The 24,829-nt window shown below is 36.6% G+C and overlaps 1 protein-coding gene across 2 annotated transcripts in view; it reads left to right on the forward strand.

Moving 5' to 3' along the window:
• Positions 1 to 3,426: 3,426 nt before the first annotated feature.
• LOC121422881 (serine/arginine repetitive matrix protein 2-like) overlaps positions 3,427 to 24,829 on the forward strand; it is a 48,762-nt gene continuing 27,359 nt past the window's right edge. For both annotated transcript variants that reach the window (XM_041618109.1, XM_041618111.1), the window contains exons 1-4: positions 3,427 to 3,895; positions 12,276 to 12,505; positions 17,404 to 17,494; positions 18,673 to 18,712. In XM_041618109.1, the coding sequence (XP_041474043.1) occupies positions 12,340 to 12,505; positions 17,404 to 17,494; positions 18,673 to 18,712 (297 nt within the window). In that variant the 5' untranslated portion in view covers positions 3,427 to 3,895; positions 12,276 to 12,339. The remainder of the gene's footprint in view (positions 3,896 to 12,275; positions 12,506 to 17,403; positions 17,495 to 18,672; positions 18,713 to 24,829) is intronic.

Below are 24,829 nucleotides of genomic sequence, written 5' to 3' on the forward strand. Positions count from 1 at the left end.
CAATCATACGATTATAGTGGCACATACTACTGAAACACTATTGAATATCACTGAGACACCATTGTATACCACTGACACACCATTGGGTGTATGGTATACCATTCATCATACCATTACAGGCACATACTACTGAGACACCATTGATTACCACTGAGACACCATTGTATACCACTGAGACACCATTGGGTGTATGGTATACCATTCATCATACCAATCATACCATTATAGAGACACATACTACTGAGACACCATTGAATACCACTGAGACACCATTGTATACCACTGAGACACCATTGGGTGTATGGTATACCATTCATCATACCATTACAGGCACATACTACTGAGACACCATTGAATACCACTGAGACATCATTGTATACCACTGAGACACCATTGGGTATATGGTATACCATTCATCATACCAGTCGTACCATTATGGAGGCACATACTACTGAGACACCATTGAATACCACTGAGACACCATTGTATACCACTGAGACACCATTGGGCGTATGGTATACCATTCATTATACCAGTCAAACCATTAGAGGCACACACTAATGAGACACTATTGAATACCACTGAGACACCACTGTATACCACTGAGACACCATTGGGTGTATGGTATACCATTCATCATACCATTACAGGCACATACTACTCATACACCATTGAATACCACTGAGACACCATTGGGTGTATGGTATACTATTCACCATACCAATCATACCATTACAAGCACATACCACTGATACACCATTAAATAGCACTGAGACACCATTGAATACCACTGACACACCATTGGGTAAATGGTATATCATCCATCATACCAATCATACCATTACAAGCACATACCACTGAAACACCATTGAATACAACTGAGACACCATTGGGTGTGTGGTATACCATTCATCATACTAATCATACCATTAGACACATACCACTGAGACACCATTTGGTATATGGTATACCATTTACCATTAAATAAACTACCAATTACCATTAAGAACTTACCATTGAAACACCACTTAAATACCATTCGCGTACCATTTACCATTCAGATCACCATTCAACTACCATTCGGCACCATTCAAATACCATTGGCGATTTTTATAAGGGGCGCAGTGCATATCAATTTGTTGTGTACAAAAAACGCTCCTCTTATAAGGCATAGAAATACGCGCCGCTGTCTTCGCATCGTGCAGGCAGTCTACGTGTATAGTGGCGGGCTGCTACATTGCGGTGCAGTTCAACTTACATATATCGTGAGCGCGCACTCAGCTGCGTGTTTTCACTTCTTCTCCTTTTCTTGTCATTTTTCCTCGCATTACTTGTTTTCATAAATTTCCCTCTCACTTTCCTTGTTTTTTCACTCCCTTCAGTTTTGTAACTCTTCTTGATCACTTGCATTCATTGGCACACCCCCCGGTCAAAAATGGTACGGTCCTATCCCGGAGGGGCCACTTACATTGACGAGTGGATACCATGCGCGACCAAAAAAACACGTAAAAAGGATGTCCTTTTCACGATAGGGCACGTTACGTACGTAACGTGATAAGGGTGTCAAAAACACAAAAATAATGAAAAAAGGGTATCTATTTCGCTGGGAAAATTACGTGTTTAGGGTCGAATTTGCGTGGATGATAAAACAAAATTCAAATGTTTTATAAAGGATGTCCTTTTTGCCCCAACACTTCGTGTTTAGAGTCCGATTTGCGCGAGGTGTAGAAGATGGGGTCGTACTAAACCAAATAAGGTAAAGCCGACGACCGAAGGACCCCGGAAGGACCCGTAACAATAAAACATTCCTGTACTTGTTTGGGGTTCATTTCAGGGAATATTTTCCAAAAGTATATCGTTTTGTTTCCAATACTTGTTAAGGGTAGGGTTTCACACGCCTATACTTGTTAAGGGGTGCTTTTCGAGACCCCATGGTCGCGCATGGTATCCACTTGTGAATGGAAGTGGCCCCCCCGGGGGTCCTATCCAACATACACTCAAGTCGTCGCTGTACGAATAGTGAAATTTACGCGCTGCGTTGCCTAGCTATGCGTGTGTACTGTGTACCATACTGTGTACACACAATGCCAAGCAGCTAGCTGAACCCGCCAAACTATAGACTAGTGACCAATTGCAAAAGCTTTTGCAAATGTGAAAAATGACAGAGGTTTTTTTTATCCAATCTCTATCTCCATTTCACAGCATTTTCTGCAAAATGTCTTTTTTTGATAGGGTCTATTGTGACGTATATAATTTTTTACAACAATGTGAATTAAGTCGATCGCACCAAACGTTTCGTTTCCCGCACTTGCCCATTGGCTCATGTACAAATTGATTTCCAAAATCATCAAGAAAGGTTCCAAAAACCTCAAAAGTGACAGAACTTAATTTGACTAAAATTAAATGAAAATCATATCATGTTCAAGGTGAGAATCTGCTCTATTCTATTCTGTTTTGATAGATCACCTTGTTTACGCGTTTGGGAGATATCTTAGCAAATCCCTCAAAAACGGCGTATTTTCTATTATTCTCCATAGGGAAATAATTTAACACGCTACGCACTGTAAAAAAGGAGCGCAAACAAATTGATATGAAGCACTTGGGCAGCCTGAAATGATCGTGCGTTTGTTAGTCTTTCATTTTGAGATTCTCAATATTCTGCATGTATATATCTTAATTTCTTTTTTTTCATTTGCACATGGCTGTATTTTTATTTTCATTAAATGAATCGCCCGAAGAACTGCTTACAATTAAGCATTAGTGCTATTTTAGCAACTTTTATTTGCGTAAGAAAATTAAAATAAAATCACCAACATTTTATTCACCATTTAGCGTGATGTGCCAATCCTGGTATTTTGCTGACTGAACGAAATACAGACACCATGGCCCATATTCTGAAGTTGGGCTTAAATTAAACTCAGGTTTAAAGTTTTAAAAATAGAGTCATGGACAGCCAATTTTTACATACCGTAATCACTGTACAGTACTAGAGATATATCATACTTTCAGCTCATTCGGCTCTCAAATTATTCATAACTGTGTAGGAAGTATAAATAGATGATTGTATTCACCATCGATGAATCAGGAAAGAGCACAGTAAACATAAGAAACATACAACTTAATAAAAGTTTTTGATACTTTCGACTTCAGGGCCCCGTTGCAGAAATAGAGTTGCAATCAAACGCAACTCTAAAAATCATGCGCAACTTGATTTTCAACCAATCAACAGCGCGTATTTGGGACTTGCGTTGATTTTTTGACTTGCGTTTAAACGCAACTCTTTCTGCAACGGACCCCAGAATACGGGCTCATGAAGGTTTTCCAACCCCCCCCCCCCCCCTTGCACGTCATTTTGCATTGACGGCTCCTGCTAGCTAGCTAGCTGCCCATAGTACACCCGTGCAGCGCAGCTACGGAAACCCGTTACCGTATATACACCGATTACGCATCTACGTCTGCGATGCAAAGGTAAACATGGCGTCACGGAAGGCACGGAAGGTGCCATCAGAACAGTTTTAAAAGCACTTTTGACGGAATTAAATTTGTCAAACACAGCATTTCCAGTTGGCCTTCAACGCAAGGGATCCAAGCATATATTATTCGGCCATATTGTCGAGAAGAAACCATTATTTTTGGTATCGAACCCGTTTGAATTTCACCGCAGTCACGGCAGTGGGAGCAGGCGGTCGCACGCAGTTTAGAGTTCGACCTTTTTCTACGTTGCTTTGCATGCATGGAAGTTGGCCATACGGTACGCTACGCCTACGATTGTCCAACTGCAGCCTTTGGCTTTGTGCAGGGTTGTCATTGACTTCGGCCCGATCGTGATCTGTCTTCTTCTTGGACTTGGTCTTGCCTTGGAGCTGGAACTGTTCTTCCGATTTTAATTCAAGCCGTAAGTTTATGAAAGTCTTATTACATATTTTGGCCAAATTGTGGTTTTGGGAACCACTCGTACATTTGTGTACGCGCACTTGTGTACAATTAATGGAGGTGGAAATAGGGAACCGTCATGACCGTGCATGTGACTGAATAAAGCGCTGCTGTATGAAGTGAACGGTGGTTCCCTATATCACGATAATGCCCATATTTTCTGGTAAATATCTAAACAGCTGGCAGCCGTCTGTTTCGAGGAGTTTTTGAATATTTTTTTAGAAATTTAGGTGATCTGTACGAAGCCCCAAACCGGACATTTTTGACAACGAAAAAAAAAATTATTACGTACGTATGTGATAATTATTACGTATGTACACAGTATCATTACGTACGTACGCAGTATCATTACGTATGTACGCAGTATTATCACGTACGTACGTGGTATTTATCACGTACGTACGTACGTAGTATTCTAATTTTCATTGGTCTATGGAATGGATTTTCGCCGACATCGGCACCCCGCATTTAATTGGCCCAACCAACGTCAGCATGCTAGCTGGGACCATGGTTAAACCATATCTTGTGATGATCATGATCAGACTTTTCATCGATTATAGGGCCTATATTCCCACGATATTCGTATGATAACCATCATGACCATTTTCTTCTTGTCGTCATCAGGCTTTGTTTTCAATTAAACCATTCTTTTCAGAAACTGCTAGAAACACATGGGGAAAGGACAATTTTCATAAAGGCATATAAATGTTAGTGTTTTGGCCAGACAGTTTTTTTTTCAAAAATGTATCCACCCGCGGCACTGGGATGAGCCTCTATTATTGTACCACCCTTTTGAAATTGCTTCGTTCTCTTCATAAATTTGAATATAATATGGTATTAATTGATGTAAATTAAGTGAAGATGTGGGGGTCGGGTGTCTGGACTCTATATTTTTGGAGCCTTAATATATGTGCAAAAATATGCCTATACAAAATTCATTATAGCTTTTAAAGTAGTCCGTTGACCCCCATTTTTGTTCATATTCGAATAGAGTGTGGATGGGAGATGTGATTTCATGTCACATTTGACCCGAATTTTTATCATGACGTCATCAAAATGGCGTCGGAACTCAAAATTCCCATTTCGCTACTTATGACGTCATTATAATTATGCAAATTTGACTTTAACTCTGTAGATATTGGTCAATTTTCGCTCAGTTTTCAATATGTTGTAGCTGAGGACATACTCTTTCTAATTTGATGCCTTTACATGTATTTACTTTTAAAGGAATGGATCATCCTGAAAAATGGCAAGTTATAGAGGCATGTCATTTTTGCTCATTTTGTGTGCAATCTCTATGGGAAATGACTTTTCTCAAAACTGGATTTTACATTCCTCTATTTCGCGAGCCATATCTCCATTTCTATTGGTTGGTTTTCTCTGAGCTTGAAGTATGTTGTAGCTGAGATTGTAAGCTATCGCAAATGTGGTCTTCGTTTTCCGATCAGATGCCGGGATCATGCCCGTATTTCACTTGCAAAATTGGATTTGAGATCCTCCTAATTTACTTGTGTAGAAAGTCTATGGGATACAGTGCAGCTCAATTGGTAAGGCACCAGACTTGCATCCTTAAGGTCGAGGGTTCGAACCCAAAAGTGAACATAAATTTTTTTCTTTTCAACTTTTCACAAATGTTCCTTAATCACCATTACAAGGTATATTCAAATATAGCACAATAAAGTAGGTTAAAATCGTTTTTAATAGGCCTATAACATGTACAGTGTGTATCGCCTACACCTACATGTATTTCACATATTCTCATTTCCCTCTTTTCAAGAGTATTCAACATGTTCTTTTCGTAATAAAAGTCAAGTTTTCAATATGAGCAGCGTATTGATCTCAATAAACATGGTGATTGTATTCATGATCATGAAAATCAGAGACAGATCACCTAATTCGTCTTCATGACGAATTAAAATTCTAGTTATTTCTAATTTCTCCTCGTATACAGACGGCTCGCTGAGTCGCTATCTTGCAGCCACCATAGGGACTTGCAATGCAAAATCCCCCCGTCGGGGCTGTTCAATTTTTGTCTTTAATGAATAAAAATTTTGAAAATTAACGCGACCAAAATGCAAATTTATATTCCCTCTTGGCATTTATTGCCAAAAAACTGAGAAAAATGAAGTTGAAAGGAACAAAAACAGTGACTTACCTCGGCTGTCGCGCAAATTCACTTCCCCGTTTTATCCGATCTAAGTCGTAAACATATGGCCATTGAGTCCCCTGTACAGATCACGCTAGAACTTTGGTCTCTGTATTTGGTAAGTGAAGCCAACGGAGATCAGCTGAACAACCAACAAAACAGAGACCGAAGCTTTTGGTCTAGTAAATAACATGCCATGGTAATACGTAACCCAGGGAACTCCTGCCCGCTACGCGGGTTGGAGCCCAGGACCTTACGTGTAATTGACCATACTCACCTGACTAGCGTGAAGTATGGTCAAAATAATTCTCCGAATAAATAGTTAAAACAGAAATCAAGCACTTACCATGATTATATGGATGAAGGTCTAACGAGTGGCAGTTTCCTGACATCTGGGCACAAACTGGAACCTAAAAAAAAACGAAAAGTTCTCTCCTACCCCCGTCTCGATCGGCCATTTTTGTTATGAATCGTAACCCAGGGAGCGTTGACCCGTGCCTGGTTACCGACGGGCCGGAGCTCCATGGGTTACCGCGCTGCAAGTGCATACGTGTACAAATGTAAGATCCAGCTCAACGATCGTCGGATTAATGGCCAAAGGATATAGTTTTCCGTGAAATTTTAAAGCCAAAATTATAAATTTAGTGTGTGGAAACTGGATACTGTCGCCAATGCGTCGTTTGGATTTTGAATGTGAGTTGTGACTGTGATTCCGATCGTTATACAGACAGTGCATGAGTGCAGTGGGCAGTGACTGAGTACCGGTACATAGCCCAGTTGCGGCCTGCCCGCTTCGTATGTCGGAGCTCCCTGGGTTAGTGAGTACCGTACCGGTGCATTTGCCATTGCATAATTTAACTTCTAAGTTCATGTGTAAGTTACATATGTATTTAGACTGTTAGTCTGTTTTCGTGAAATAAAGCCAAAATTATTAAGAAATACAAGGAGTATTCTGAGAAATATCCAGTTATTATTGTAATGGAAATACCGGTACATGTTTTTGAAGTCAAAAAATTTGGTACAATTTCATGAAATGAATCCTGTTGATTTTCCTGTTTCATGTTTCATTACACTTGTACAAAATTAAGATATTTTTCTTCTTTGTGGACAGGTAAAAGGCACTTCAAAAGTGAAGGAAAGCCCCCCATTTCATGTTCTAAAATTTCAAAAATTTCTAACCGTGGCAGGGGGTACCCCCACTGGCCCCAGTCCCCCACACCCTTCCCGCGCAAAATGTGACACGCTCGTTACTCTGCGTGAAAAATGGATTCCTTTTTTTTTTCTTAAGTTGGCAAGTATGCTGTAGGGTGCGGTTGTATGTGGCTTGCGATGGTGAGTGCAGAAATTGAAACTTGGCTCACGCTTTGACGAGTTCGATGCTGTTTCGTCGCCTCCACGCTTGAAATTCTTGAATGTAATTTGTTTCCAATTTTCAATCCGATCTATCTGATTTTTATTCTCAAGCATCAAAATTGGAAATAGGGAAAATGTAAGAAAAAGTGGAAAATCGGATCGGGAATTGAAATAAAAATTGATTACGTTACATCAGGCATAGGTAGGCCCTTTTCGGTATTAAAGTATTAAAGGGGTCCACTCCAGTCGTGGATTGTGTAATCAAAGACATGCACCGGCATGTTTCTTGTGTTATGACTCGAACCATAGAGGAAGATAAATGATTAAAATGAAATTAATCTGGTTGTGAATGTATTTTTACATGAATGATTATGAAGGAATAAAATGAAAGGATTAAAATGATTGAGTTGGCTGAATTTCCCCAACTCTTTCAATCTAGCCCACGCCCCCCCTTTCTCTACACATCTCTCTCTTTCTGTCTTTCGATCAACTAACTTCCCTCTCTCGATCTCTCCTTTCTCCAACCTCTCTCTCCACTGTTGCCCCCACCCCTTGATCTTCTACAGATTGTTTATCAACATTCATGAAAGAAAGCCATGCCCTTATTCATTGTTCAAATAGGGTCAATGATCAAAGTGCATGTAATTCATCTCCACTGGTCTTGTGGATTGCGCAATAAATTCATGGTACAATCAAATTGAGCTTCTGTGTAATGTATGCACAGGCACATACATTCGTCATTCCGAAGCTTCGTTATTCCGAAGGTTTGTATTTCCATATATATTCTTGTTAGTAAAGTGTTTACATGTACTTTTATTGTCAAATTGTTGAGTATATGCCTATTGAAGGTTCCCATAATATATATATATATATATATATATATATGAGATATATATTGCTTAACATCAAAATGCCTAAACAGATACATATTCATGAGCATAAATGTTTAATGTTTCATTTGTGAACTGATGAGCTTAATTTCTTTCATGTGTTTTCATACTGTGACTTAAGATTGGAAGAAATCATGTAACTGGTGAACACTGTACTAACATGAATATCAGTATGTGGGACTAGAGTGAAATTTCATGGTATCTTTGGAAGAGTTTTAAAAGGTGAAGAAGTAAAATATCATCATTGGTTTTAACATATTTTGTCAATATCATACAAATAATTAACATACACGAAAATCAAGTTAAAAAAATATTTGTCCGGGGTCAAAGTAAAGGTCAAAGGTCACAACCTTATAAATCGCTCCAATACATTATTTGATGCATGTTTTGGATTCCTCTCCGAATTTCCTTTTGATTGGTACCAGTTTCGTGAAAATTGGTCAGCACGTTACGACGCAATGGCCATTGAACGTTAAAGGTCACACCCATTTTTGTCAAAACAAGGAGAAAAGGCCGAGCCGTAGCGCGAGAACCGAGGGACCGATTTGACTAATTTTTTTGTTATGCGCGTGGGCCATGATGAATTTTATGTGTACCAATTTACAACGAATTCCGAGAGGGTCGGGTGCAAAATTGCACATTATCGGGTGAATTGGCATGGAATGACCCTGGTGTGAAAAATAAGCGAAACTTTAAAATGTCATAATTTTTGTATTTTACATCTGATTTTGATGAAATTTTCAGTGTTATACTAGCTTGTTTTTCGCTATTCATTCAAATCAAAATTTTTGTGGGGTGGACTCTAGTAATGAAATAAAATAGTGACATGCATAGTCCGAGTTAAGCCTGAGTCGAATCGATTTTAAAATCGGTGTTCGATCGATGTCATCGAACACCGGTGCAGATTTTGCAAAATCGGTGCATCGAAAAAAAATTTAAAAAATACGTCGGCTGGCCGATTCGTTTGGTTTACACAATCAATCATCAAAATATCAGTAATGTCCAACTTTACTACTACTACTTACTTGATTTCTATTGCCCCCAAAATGAAATCGATTGAGTAATTATGATGCTATTCACCATTAATTTTAAGTTTATTTCGATCATAGTTCGAGTCTTTACTCCTCTGCTCGTGCCGAGATAATTTATGCACGATGAATTCATCGAATGGAAGTCATGGCCATCGATCGTGCATGCGCAGTACTGTTCTTTAATCAAACCAGAAAATGGCCGGAAATTGACGCGATCAACGTAAAATAAATCTTGCTTTCATGAACAATGTTAATATCATGACCAAAGAACATTATTTAATCGTAATATTTAACAATAATTTGCATAAGATAATCATTAATATGAATTTAGAGCTTATGATGTGAAACGTTTGTATTTCGTTTCAATTTTCAATGGCGGACATCTCATAACAATCGACTTGACTTCGAGCTAGTGCACTTGTCTAAAAAAAATAATCACATCAGGATTGATTCTCGAACATTGTCTACATGCAAAAACTCTGTTCAAGTTCGTAATATCACCATATAATAACATTTTACATGACAAAACAGAGAAAATTGCGTTTGATTTTTTTTCCCATCAATTTGAAGCTAGTTTGTGCCCAACTTTGGGCTCTGATTTCATGAATGGGAAAATATGTCATACGTCATCGAACACGCATGCGCATTGTGCTTATTTTCTCGGAGCGTGGAGGAGACGTCCAGAGATAAAAGATGGAATAACAATAGAAATAATCCGGCCAGTATTAATTCTTCCATATGAACATAACATACTTTGCTGACATCGTCAATATTCTTAGTATGACCATAAAATCTTGTTAAATCGTAATAATTTAGATGAATTTAGGGCTCGATTCGAAACATTCGTATTTATTTTGATCGCATGCTCAATTGCGTCTAAAAAAACGGATTGTCATCAGGATTTATTCTCGAACATCGTCATAACTCATATTCCACAATCTTTCCTCACAATCATTATATCAGCATTGAATAGCAATTCAAATGACCATCCAGAGAAAATTACGTATCATTTTATTCCCATAAATTTATTTGGAGCTCATTTTGGATCCAACTACACAGTCTCAGGCAAGTTACAGCGCTCTCCGTTGATTGCACTTGTTTGCTGGCGTTGACGTCAAGCACGCCTGTCGTTTCGGGAGAGTGAGTGTACGGAGCTGCGGACGGGGCTGGTGAATGGACTGCAAATGCTAGTTGACCGAAAATCATTCGGATCGACTCTGCGTGATTCATGTCATTATTATTGTTTCATTTTAAACTTATATGTTGTCATCTGCAAATATCATTGTTGAAGATATTTTGGGAAGAATTCTGCTTTGGTCCCCGGCCTTTTTTTGTGTGTTTTGTGATCTTGGAAAATACAAACGAACTTTGCTGTCATCTGCTTGTGCAACGCTCACCCGGCCAACGCCAGCGCATACCCAGGCCTGCCAACTACTCCTTTTTAAAAGGAGTTACTCCTTTTTTTGGAAATTTTTAATATCCATTATATCATAGGGAAAGAAAATTCCCCTTTTTTTTGTCCATATATTATGTACAGTCATCTATGGGAAATATGCTGTGACTCCTATTTTGTAAATGAATCACTCCTATTTTGTATGTTTACAGGTTGGTAGGCCTGCATACCGTCAGTGCGTAGTGCATATGCAAAGCGCATCGCATCGACGCAAAAACAAAAGACTAAATTTTCCCCGCCTTCAATATTCGATGCATCGATGTTCGATCGAATTAGAGCTGTCGAACACCGGTTTTCAAAATAATCGATATGACTCAGGCTTAGTCCGAGTAGAAAGCGAAAACACCAAAGATTTGAAGCTGTCTGTATATCTTTGAAAAATGAATATAAACAATGACATACTGGTAATGTCATGTGAAATATATGTACAGTCCGACCTCTCTTATCCGGACACGTTGGGACCAGCAACAATCCGGATAAGGGATTTATCCGGATCTGGGAGACCCAATATAATTAAATACACGCAGCTGCGCTGCCGGCTGCCTCCCCAGGCCGGCCACCGGCAGTAGCTACACTATTGTAGTGGGTGTACGGTAAAGACAATATTCACTGCAGAGTCGGTGCAAATTATAGGCAATGTTTTTATGGAAATGAAATCGATCGATGGCCAAAACTCTTGGATAATTTACCTGCTAAAATGGCTGAGGTATACATCGAGCATACCTCGAAAGAAAGAGAATGACTCGATGAAACCAAGTTTTGAAATTTGATCATCGGTATTATCGCAGCTTCGCAATGTCAGCCATTGTTACACTGACTGTAGGCTCAAACATGATAGATGGCGCTGTCTGTATTGAGGCCTAAAGTTAGCTAGCAAGACATGTGTTGCTTTTCCCGCGAAGCAAAAAGAGAAACGTAATGAAATGTTTGCGCTGCACCCTGATTTACTGGAAATTATCATTCCTAAAGTTCTTTTGGTGATTTGGGTGAGATATTTTCATGAAAAATATGTCTGGAGTAGGGTGACAATGTTGGGAAATATATGTAATCAAAGTGAGTTTACGTATAGGATTGAGTTTAGATTGAAATCTCATTTCCTCGCGTACCGGTACTAGATTAAAAAAAAAAAAATCTCGGCAAGTGTGCGTCCGGATAATAGAGAGATCCGGATAAGGGGAGGCCGGATAAGAGAGGTCGGACTGTACCTACATGCATGAGCTGACCTCAGATTTATTCCTAAATATCTAATTAATTAATCATTAACCAGGATTTCAGCCACTTCGAGCTTCGGAAATGGGTGTTTTTGGCTTCGACATCAACATTATCATTTGAATTCTCAACCAGAGAATGTGGATATGCTCGTTAATTAAACAAAGCTATCTCTGGATCAGTTAAATGTATTGTAAAGTGGAATTGACCAACAGCAGGATATTTAATACTTATATTTTCTGTTTCATTTTTACCCACAGGACTTTGACAGGAAGTGAACAGAACTGGAATACATACAACAGCGAGAAAATAACACGAGCAGTCATGTCCTCTGTGCACTACAAGTTTAAGAGTAGTATTGACTACGACACGGTGACCTTTGATGGCCTCCATATATCACTCGCAGACCTGAAGAAGGCCATCATGGAACAGAAGAAAATTGGCAGAGCAGAGTTTGACCTTCAAGTGACGAATGCACAAACGGCAGAAGGTACAGTAGGTTTATTAACCTAAAAATTATCTGATATTAAAAATAAAAACAACAAAATTGTGTATAACGATAAAGCTCTGGCTTTTTCAATGTTATATCCCCGCTAAACAAAGTTTGTAGGGGTACATGTAGCCATCAGCGAACCGTTGGTTTGTATGTATACATGTATAGGCATCGGCGTACTGTCGGTCAATCAGTCCATTGCAAATCTTGATCATGGAACTTCTTCCTCAATTTTCAACCAATTTTCATGAAATTTGGAACACACATTGGTCTTGGGGTAAAGATGTATTGCCATGGTTACAGCTAGGAAAACTACTTCATTAGTTTTGAGCTCATCCTGCTATGCTGTGGCGTGGCATTCATCAACTGTCCACAATTTCAAAATGCTTCTTCTTTGTCATTTTAAGTCCAATTTCAATTTGTTTGCTTTTTATGGTAGCACTACATGTAGTAGGGAGGGGATCAAAACTTCTACACAAAATTTTGAAACTCATTTAATATGCTGATTTATGCGCATTTTTCAAAATTCACATAAAATGCTTCTTTGTTTGTTGACCGACTTTGATTTTTTTTTTCCTTCCATCTGGTAGAGCTTCATGAAGTTCACCAAACTTCTACACAGGATTTTGAAATTTTGACTAGAAAATTCATGCAACATTGATATATGCGTATTTTTCAAAATCCACATAAAATGCTTCTTTATTTCCTGACCGATTTTTTTTTTTTTTTTTTCCACCATCTGGTAGAGCTGCATGAGGTTCAGCAAACTTGTACACGTATACAGAATTTTGAAATTTTGACGAGAAAATTCAGCTAATTTATGGAAAATTTATTCATAAATCACAAAAATGCCTTTTCTCCTTCATTTCTTTATCAATTTCAATTCTGGTTCCTCAATTTATGTCACTAATATAATTTACTACAGTGTCAACTGGGCTGAAATTAAAAATTGTGTTATATATCTTTGTTGGGTAAAGACATGAGGGCTTATTAAAGTGTATTCAAAAATACACATGTACATAGCCATGGTAATAGCATAGGGCAGGGGTATTAATCTTCCTCAGTGATATCTCTCAAAGCTCAAATTAATTGACTATTTGATGGCCATGGCCATGGATTCCTCTTTGCTTGGCCATTATGCGCTCCAGAAAATTTATTCTGTTACGGCCGTATATTTACCTGCCCTTTTCCTTTGGCCGTCATGCCCTTGGTCAAGGTCAAATGATATATAAAGGTATATGTCTTTATGTATTATTTGGAGCCTAAAAAAGAACCAGAAAGGAACATGATTTGCAATTATCAGCTTAAAGTCACCATTAGTATTGAAATGACACACAAGCGAAAGTGGGTGTAAACACATTTTAGCACCCAATCATTACCGAAAATTGACCCAATTTATAGTTTTTGTCTCACCTGCATAGCAGAGTGAGACTACATGTATAGGCGCCGCTTTTCCGACGGCGGCGTCAACGTCAAATCTTAAAGAGAAATTCCAGTAGTTGCAGTTAACACTGATTTCATGAGAAAGTCTGTAAAACAAGGCTTAATTGCAAGTATATCATCGAGGATCTAGATCTGGTACAGTTACATTAACTGGACTTTGTGAAATCTTGAAATCTACGCTGAAAAATGTTCACACCGAAAATCCCCAACACAGATAAGCGCACGTGGGACAATGTATGATTATTGCTCAGGGCGTCGGGCCCGACGCCCTACCCGAATCCCGTGCTTATTTGCTGATTTCTCAGCAATTACACAATTTCTTCCAGAATCCTTTGGCACATGCGTTTATTTATACAAACAGACACTTTAGTGGTCATTTCATTGGATTCTGTACGAACTCATTTTGATATCGTTACCAAAACTAGCATTTACCTTTAACCTAAGGTTAAGTTTTTGAAATGACATCATAACTTAGAAAGTATATGGACCTAGTTCGTTAATCTTGGCCATAAGGTTAATCAAGTAATTGCTGAACATCCTAGTAGAGTTTCATGTCACATGACCAAGGTCAAAGGTCATTTAGGGTCAATGAACTTAGACCATGGGGGTGTTTCACAAAGATTTAAGCATGACTTAAGTCGCACTTAAATGCCGACGCGTACATGATATGCAACACGCGATCTTATTGATAAATAAGCATTAGTGCACGTCCTCATGACACGATCTGACCAATGCGGTCAAGCCTTTCATACCGTATGCAACTCGGTATTTAAGTGCGACTCTAAGTCATACTTAAATCTTTGTGAAACACCAAAAATCTCAACATCAAAATCTTAACCTGAGGTTAAGTTTTTGAAACGTCATCATAACTTAGAAGATATATGGACCTAGTTCATGAAACTTGGACATAAGGTTCATCAAGTATCACTGAACATCCTGCATGAGTTTTGTCACATGACCAAGGTCAAAGGTCATTTAGGGTCAATGAACTTTGGCCGAATTAGGGGTATCTGTTGAATTCCCATAATAACTTTGAAAGTTTATGGATCTGATTCATGAAACTTGAACATAATAATATTCAAGCATCACTGAACATTTTGTGCAAGTTTCAGGTCTCATGATTAAGGTCAAAGGTCATTTAGGATCAATGAACTTTGGCCGAATTGGGGGTATCTGTTGAATTACCATCATAACTTTGAAAGTTTATTGGTCTAGTTCGTTAAACTTGAACATTATAGTAATCAAGTATCACTGAACATCCTGTGCGCATTTCAGGTCACATGACCAAGGTCAAAGGTCAATGAACTTTGGCCGAATTGGGTGTATCTGTTGAATTACCATCATAACTTTGAAAGTTTATGGATCTGATTCATGAAACTTGTACATAAGAGTAATCAAGTATCACTGAACATCCTGTTCGAGTTTCAGGTCACATGATCAAGGTCAAAGGTCATGTAAGGTCAATGAACTTTGACCATGTTGTGTTTTTTTGTTGAATAACCATCATATCTCTATGTTTATTGGTCTAGTTCATAAAAAGTGGACATAAGAGTAACCATGTATCACTGAACATCTTGTGTGAGTTAGAGTAGTTATCAAAGACAGCACTGCTGCTATATTGAACCGCGTGATGCAGGTGAGACGGCCAGAGGCATTCCACTTGTTGATGATTTTCAGCTGTGTTTTTCAAGGTCATTGCAAATAAGACAAACTATTTGTGATGCATATCCTTTTAGTTCTAATGACAGACTACCATTACGGACAATACCAGTGCTTTCTCCCTTCTCTATTTTGATTTATCCCAATTTGAAATGTGCTGAAAACTTGTTACGTGTTGTTTTACATCGATTTTGGCTGTGTTTACGACCATTTTCGAATGTGCAAACCAGCTATTAAACATTTCCGTCACAAAAAAATTTAAGTATCCCATGAAAATAAGGTAAATGTACATGTATATCAGTATACAGAAATTGGGGTCGCACCTGGATGGGACGAGGGTTTATTCGTGACCTTGAACTTGGCAACTTTTAGAAAAATCCAACTTTGAGGGCGCCCTAGAAGAAATCGACAGGCATGGTACGGCCAAATTGTAGGTCTGTTGAGCAAGTCATAGACTTCAAATATGCATAATATTGGGTTCTAAGCTAATTGAATTTGGAAGTTATGAGCCTCCAAGCATATACCCAAAAACATTGACTTGGACGCTTAACACCATTTTCGGCGACCTTGTGTGCAATAACGGCTGGTCAGATCCACGTCATATTGTGTGTGTTAAGACTATAAAGTTCTTCCAATTTACAGAAAATTAGAACACTGCGTCATCAAACTTGGCTCCAGCTGTCAATCAAAATAACTAATTTTATTAAAACTTTTATTTTTTGTTTGGCCATGCATTGGTTGCTAAGGGAGGCCATATTTTGACCTTGGGGCAAAATATTTCAGTTTTTTCCGTCAGACACTTTGGGGAACATTTGGTGCGAGTTTAAAGAAAATCGAAGGGGGTCGGGTGACAAATTGTCTAAAAATTGGTTGATTTGACATGGATTGACCCATACATGTATACATGCAACTTTTTTGTGAATGAACAAAACTTTAAAATGTTATAGCTTATTTTACATCCGATTTTGATGAAATTTTCAGTCTTATGCCTTTTGGATTTTTTTCTCTTTATTCAAATCAACTTTTTGCTGCGGTGGACATGTCCTTTAAAGATTGAATCATCAATAGATATTTTTCATGTACTAAAATTGATTGTGGTGCTAAAAAAAATTGAGGTTATTTTCGTGTATTGATTATTAGTGATTCTATTCGGATAATGGTACTGTCTCATTAATTTTCATCAACATAATACAATGAATTCGGCTTTGAAAAGATGTGGAAAGCTCTTCATTGTCACTGAATTAATAATTCTGAGTGATATTCAGCATTTATTGATAGATTCACATGATTTATACTAGAGAGATGTCCTATTGCTTTTGTAATTACTTCAGCTTTCATGAGAAATACCCACCCCCTAAAAAACACAAATATTCTCCATTTAGGACTATGTTAATTGCAGAGCTCTTAAAAAAAATCATTTCCTTACCTCATTTCTGTCCTATTAAGGATTGATATGTATTTGACTTGAATCCCATGGTTACTCTTCTTATTTCCCAGCAATTACACAATTTCTTCCACACATATTTGGTACATATTTCTTAATATGCAAACAGACATTTAAGTGATGCTTTTGGAATTTGTACTGTATGAAGTCATTTCAAATTATTACCACAACCGGCATTTGTTCTTTATGCATCATAACTTGTGTCCCATAGGACTACATTAATCCGTTCAAATTTTAAAAAAGGAATGAGAATTTGAGTATTTGACTGTAATTTTTTAGATGCGGACACTTAAAAAATTTGTATTGTAATCTTTTTTAATTAACTCGGTTCTTATTGTCTTCTATTCAGAATACAAAGGAGAGGGAGATCTCATTCCAAAGAATGCATCAGTGCAAGTCCGCAGAGTTCCACTTGGTGGAGTTGGAGCAAACCTAGTTGCGTAAGTACAGATTATCATTTTTCGGGAATAAATAGTAATAAGAAAAGTCCTATTTGTGTACACTTCTTATTATACCTTTTTTTTCTGCATTTCCAGTACATCAACTCTTTTTGAAGTTTTACAATGGACAGTATATAGAGGTGCTGGGCAATATTCGATATTATGGAAAATTGGAAATCCAAGTGATGTAAAAGAAAATATTGAATATTCCATTAAGGTTTTATAACAAGATATAACCAAAATATTGTCAAATATGAAAAGGTAATTTGAATTCATTGGCCATTAGTACTGCTCTGTATTGTTTAAGACCAACTCAGAACTTTGTAAGTTGGTACCCAAATTCTTGCATTTCATGAACAAACACCAATGAAAGCCTTTATTTCATTTCCTTCTTCCCTGTTGTCACAGAATCTGCAGCTCATAATGACCCTAGTTGTATACATTTTCAGACTGATTTTTTAAATATTAATTGGCAATAGTTTACTGGCGATAATCGACTGACTTTGAAGCCAAATGTTTTCCAGGACTAGTGCTTAGCATTCTATGATTTGTAAATACCACAAATAATATTAGACTGTATTAGCCTAGACTGAAAATTTGAATTGGATTTAATGGTAATTAAATACAATGCTTTTCCCAATAGGGATAGTCCCTGGGTATTTTTGTGTTACTGAATACCCTCCATGTGTATGTCTGGCATTTTACCAATTAATGTAAATTAGTAATTTCAAGGCTGATGCAAATTGATAATTGTTTTGGTGATTTATATTCCACCAATGAAAGATTGAAGGGGATATAATAAAAAAAATGACTTACCGTTGAGCAGTTGGTCTTGTCCGTTGAAAATCTTGTGGATCAAACTTCATGGCACCCACATTGATCTTGAGATTGAAGATGTGCAAGACACATTTTTGCAAGTGTCAAATAGTGTTGCCCTTTTTTGTCAATAAATCATTATTTCAGAGTGAACCACATAATTTTTGTTCAACACCCCTCAGACTTGGTACACACATTGGTCTTGAAGTGTGTTGCTTTATGATTACAACATGTGGCAGTAAATGGGGGATTTCGTGTGTGCTTATGACATGTTTTTCTGGTGTTCCTTGTTTATAAATTGCCTGTGATATTTCTAGTTATCCTTCATTTTTGGCCATATTTCCCCCTTTCTTTCCATGCAGGGCCCCTGTCAAAATGGAAGCGACTTCATCTACAAAAGCAGTACGTAATCAGACCTGGTGGTATCTATCCCATTTCCATTTTCTCTTAAAAGAAATTGCAAGTATTGAATGTAAAACATTCGGTCAGGTGAGGTGCACAATGTGTTTTGTTTAGCAAAACGTCCCCTCTTTTTCCTTTTTTTCTTAGAATTTTTGAACCAGTTTCGTATATTCTTATGTGAACTGGATCATTTTTCTATAAAACTACTGTGGTTTTGTGTATAATAATTGCTGTCATATTTAGCAGTGTTGCACAAGAGAATCTTGGGACTGTTTTAAGGGCATTCCAAGGTCATTATTGAATAGTATACATGTACATGTACATGAAGTTTCCATTCATCGATGTGACTGATATGATTTCAAACTAATATTTTGAAATCACATCCTGCGTTCCCCAAAACGTATAATGGAAATAGTTTCAATAACTTTGGCACTGGTCTTCAGCTCTTTTTCCGTTTTGTTTTTCATATGGGTGTTAGATTTTATTTGCATTTTCCCTTTTTGGGGGTTGAAGGGAGGGGGGGGGGAATACTCAGGATAAAAAATCTGCTCAGAGAAGCCTTCCTTACAAGCAGCTTTTCATCTTGCCGAAAATTTTGCTGTTATAAGCAACCAATTGTCCATCCATTTTTTGGACATAATGTCACTGTTCTAAGTGATTTTTTTCATTGAAAATTGTTCAAGTCATGAATGAATATGTATCACTGTTTTAAGTGAAAGCCATTGTTCATATATTTGTATGCAAATATTTATATCATTTTCTTTGATTGTTTTTTATAATTACAGTAAAATTTTAATTTGAGGTTTGCATTACAATATCAGTATGTACTTTCTCTAGTGTAAATCCTGTATTATGAGGTTGTAACACTATTATGCTGAAAATCATTCTCTTTGTAAAATGAAAAGAAATCAATAAATTATAAAACTTGTCTTGTGTTTTTATTCTTGATATCACTTTGTGCTTAACCATTAACAAATTGAATGTTAATTTGTTAATTTGTTATGTGAAAATGTGTGTTAACTCTTGATGCAGTGGTGAGTATATTTGGAACATATAAACAGAATTATACAATTTTCACTGGTAGAAATATGGACCATCAGATTTTTTGTCTGCTTGCAGTAGGATGATTGCAAATTATTAGAAAAGAATGGCATCAACAAAATAGAACTTCTGCCCCCACAAAACACACAAATAAACAAAGAAGACTGCAATACATAATTTGAAATTTTGAATGATTCCAGTGAAAAATAAGGCTAATGACAAAATATTTCGCACGTGTGAAACCAAACTTTTACATGATTAGAATCACGAACGCTTATCACAATCACAAATTCAAACTCTACCTCAAGGTGAAGTCCAGTTAAGTTTCACTCAAATTACGGTACAAATTTTGCATGTGAAAGGCTTGACCTCCAAAACATTTTTTTTTTTTGGAGGAGGAGCTTACGTAGCCTTTCAAATACTTCTGTAGATAATATAATTGTCATGCACTCATTGTAGTTTGTATTTGCGATGGAGTGCTTTGATTGACAAGTCACCAAGGACACATACTACATGTACCTTCGCTCAGGATTTTGAATTCATATCACAGTTTTCGAGTGAGTGTGTGAAAGGTCCGATGATTCTAAAGACGAATAGCAATCATCACAATGATTCAAGATTCACATGTGAAAAGACCCACAGACATACATGTATGAAGAACTTGATAACATACAGTAATCATTCCAAGTGAATTGTCAATTACTGAACTGTTATCCTTTGTGGCATACCATAAAAGTTCATAATGTATAGTTGCTCACCAATTTGTCTTAACATTGCTTATTATTTAGTCATGAATTTAATGAAGACATAAATCCTTTCATCACAATATTTCCATGTTATTGGGACATTGTGTAGCTAAAATTATGTGCACATCTAATGATGACAAATTACAAAACATAATGGCAATTTACATTTATATTTTAGGATTGACAACCACCAACAAGAGCTATTTTACCTTTAGTTTAAAACATATTCAAGTTGTATGATTACTATACTAAGGGAAATTTATGATAGCACTACTATGCTGAAGTTTGCACACATAAATGTTTCATAATAAATGTTGTATGTGTTGTTGATGCATTGTACTGTGGTGGTACATGGAGATTTGTTCCTACGTCTGAAGTGATATTTTGTAGCAATGAGCTTTCCGATGCAGACCGTCTTTGACCAGTGGAAATCGCGTGTTGCATGCTGTGGATCAACGTGGTCAAAATAAAAAAAAATGAAACGGAAACCCATTATGCGATGTTCAGTGCACGCAAGGAGAATTACATTTAGAAGAAACATCATGGATTCGGAACCTGAAGGACAGTTTTCTTGCATTGTTTACTTATTCATTTACTTTTTCTATATGCTGATTTTTTTGTTTACCTCTCATACATTAACATGTGTATTTGACTTGTAATGCATAATAATGGCTAAAATACATGTACATGTATTTCATGAAATGACAACATAGTAGTCATCTAGTTACGTGCTTAAACTTGAATATAATTGAATTTTAATGAATTGAACAAAATTATAATTACCGGTACTAAAAAGCAATATTATCAACATATTTAAGATTTCCCTAATTTTGTAAATTAATTTTTGATTGACTTAACAATGGAATATGTTAAGTCATGCTGATGTACATGTAGCAAAATAACACTTGCAGAGAGCAAGCTTCCAAATATTTTTCCACAGAGGCACAGACAGTTCCTGTGTGAATTTGAAATTGGTTTAAGGATCTGCATTGAATTTGGACATAATTTTTGTCATTAAAGATAGAAATGATTTTTCCCTTATTTATTTTAGCTTAATTCATAAGATAACTATTTTTTCAATTTTATTATTAAGAATACATGTATATATCTGATTTGCATCAAGTTATAAAATCATTTAAAGGCTTGTTCAGGTACATTATACACTCTTGACATGACAAATCCTGCATTGTTTGAATGTAGGCTGGTGCGACAAAGGGGCAAAGTATGAGACGGGGTTGGACCAGTCAGACTCTTTATAAGTTGCCAGTGTATACATGTACAATGTCTGATATTGAGAAAAATTGGGAATGTGTGAATACTTAGCATTTCATGAACAAAAATGCACTAGTAGGGCACCATACCAAAATTCTGTTGTGTATTTTCGCAGAATTCCTTCCTAGTGTCTTTCAGTGGCAGGATTTTTGTTGACAGACAGCTCTGATTTGGGGTATGGTTCCTAGTACATGTATATTGGCGGTTTGTTACTCAAATGAATATGTTGCAGATGTTTGTCATGTCGCTTGAACAAGGCTCAACAATGTCAAATGTGGAAAGAAATAATGAGTGGTCATACTGGTTAAACTGAATACAGTCAAATTTTCTGGGTTAATGAAACTTAACTTCATTGAAATTGATTTATTATGAGAGTTATTGTATCAACATGTCTTGTATAAACTGACCTGGAAGTTGTGTGCTTATTCATCTTCGAATTTGCTTTAATTGAATAGTTTATTGTACATGATTGTGTCATGCAAATGTATTAACTATTCTACTTTAGTTTTATTAGGTGTGAACATCCGTGGTGTGAAGGAAATAAAAATATGTACAGTGTACATGTCCCTCATATAATTGCAATTTGCAGAAATATTAATTTTAGTTCTTTCATCACATCTTAGTCATTGGGCAATACAGTACACCAGAGTTTTTGCATGTTGCCGGTAATGCTAATATTGATATTATATCATTTTCAAATATTGGTAGCATCAAACCTTGTGTGTATTTTAATATAAACTGAATGGGAAATAATGTTTTTTTATCTACATGTATATTTTTCCTTAGGGAGATGGCAAAATGCATGTTTCCCTAACTTTATTAAAATCCAGTATTGGAAGTGCCCCTATTGGTTAATCCTTAAGTTCTGTAAGGAGATTTTCTTTCCCCAAGTTTACTTTTTTGTGAAAATAATACAGATACTTGTTATTATGTCATTAAAACCTTCCCAGAAATTATAATTAACTTTTTTTTTACAACCTCATACTGAAGTCTGCTTGTTCCATTCTATGGGCTATTCCATGACATTGGCCAAAAAAGTTAATGTTCATGGTCGCAAATGGTGGCAGAGTTACACTTTTCAAATTCGAAATGTTGACCCCACCCCCCCCCCCCAAAAAAAAAAGAATGTAGTAGCAACCCCTTGTCCTACAATGTATCTGCCTAATTGAGATCAGCACATTTTTATGCTCGAAAATAGTCTACTAATGTGAATACATACAATTTTTAATGTTATGCTTACATAAAGTCGAGAAAAAGAGCAGCAGAATGTATCGGATGAGGTTGAGGAGATGCTATATGGGAAAATGTGTACTACATGTATTATTCAGTGTCAAGTGGCATTTTGATTGACATGTTTGTAGCATTTTAACTTCAAATAGTGTTTACAGAATTAAAAGTTCTTGAGATGTGAATGTAAGCAATTGCCTTTCCACTTTTTATTTTTTCGAGGGACCCATGGCTGCCCAGTAATTTTTCGGCAAAGACTGATGGACAGCTAAAATATTGAAATACATAAGAAATTAAGTTTTCACCAAAAACTAAGAATTTTCAGGTCTATATTTCATCTACATGTAGATGATATCAGAATAATACTAAATTCTAAACCTTGAATCAATCAAGTAGAAGTATTGAAATAATAGTATAGAGCAGGATTTGTCAATTCATTGTGAATTTTTTTTGGCCCATAAAGTTTAATCCTGGTTTGCAACTGTTGCTCCACTGCAGAATTGCAGCTGAGTAACTAAAAGAAACAACATAAAGGCTGCATCCATGCACCAGGATCATAAAGTTACGGGCCAATTCAGCAAGAAAATTGAGAAATTCTGCTTGGTGCTAACTACTAGATGAACTCGTACTTGTTGCTACTTAGAAGTTGCTGGATATGGGGTGCACACAACATTTGCCCTGTTGTGGAAGTTGCAATACGTTTCTGTCTCTGTGACATGAAGGTTGATTACAGGAACGATTTCTCTGGTATCGTAACATTTTGTATTGGAAAACACACCGCAGATGTTTGGGCTGTACCTTCATGTACTGTATGTATATGAACATTAAAAATGGATGATATCACACAGTAACATTCACAGTTGTTTGCATTTTTAAGTCTGTTAATCCGAAAGGGAAGTTGTGTAGCTTAATGAACATGTATTGCAATAAACTCACCGTTCTATGCACTCAAAATCATTTAATGATCAATATAAATGTTCTTTTACATGTATATATCTGTTTATATGTGAGTAAAGTTTCTAACTCATGTCAAAGTTGTTGACATGTATATTTGTGCTCTAATCATTGAAACATATTAATTTTTCAGTTTGTCTATAATGATATTCCCGCATTTATTTTATTTACACTGTAAATGTATGAAGATCATTTTATCAATTTTTAAACGATTGCAATCAATCATGTTCCTTCGTTTGCATCTTTTTTTTGCATTTCCATTTGCATCAACAGTGACAGATACTTTATTTTTTTCTTAAATATTATGACTCTTAAAAATGTTGTGATACAAACAATTGTTTGATTAATTGACTTGCATCACACATTAACGCAATATTCAGTGTTTTGTGTTGTCTTTTACATAATTTACACCCATAATAAATTATCATTGAAAACAATGGCATTTCAAGGTCATTTTTGTTGACAAGTTTGGGGGAAGCAGACAGGGATAAGACTACTTTGTAGATCGGAAGTTCACTACTGAACATCATATGCCTTGTTGGTATAGTCGGATCCCAGACTCTTTTTACAGTTACAGTTTCTTTTTTTTCTTTCCCCTGCAGAAACATTTTCTTCAATTGTTTGATTGGGAATGTGTGGTTGTGCGTATTAGAGTGCTGGTTGTTTGTGAATGTTTCCTGTCATATGGTTTCCTGTGCCAGGTCAAGTCCTAGTGCAATCCATACATAGTGGATATTTTTTTTATTTTTATGATTGAACACATTTCTTAGCATTTTCTTATTATTTTTGAAAGACCATTCATGAATTATGAATTATAGAACTGACAACATTTTCCACATATTGTGTATTCCTTCTTATCAGTGAATAGATACATAAG

This window comes from Lytechinus variegatus, chromosome 10 (genome assembly GCF_018143015.1).
Source record: "Lytechinus variegatus isolate NC3 chromosome 10, Lvar_3.0, whole genome shotgun sequence".
Classification (NCBI taxonomy): domain Eukaryota; kingdom Metazoa; phylum Echinodermata; class Echinoidea; order Temnopleuroida; family Toxopneustidae; genus Lytechinus; species Lytechinus variegatus.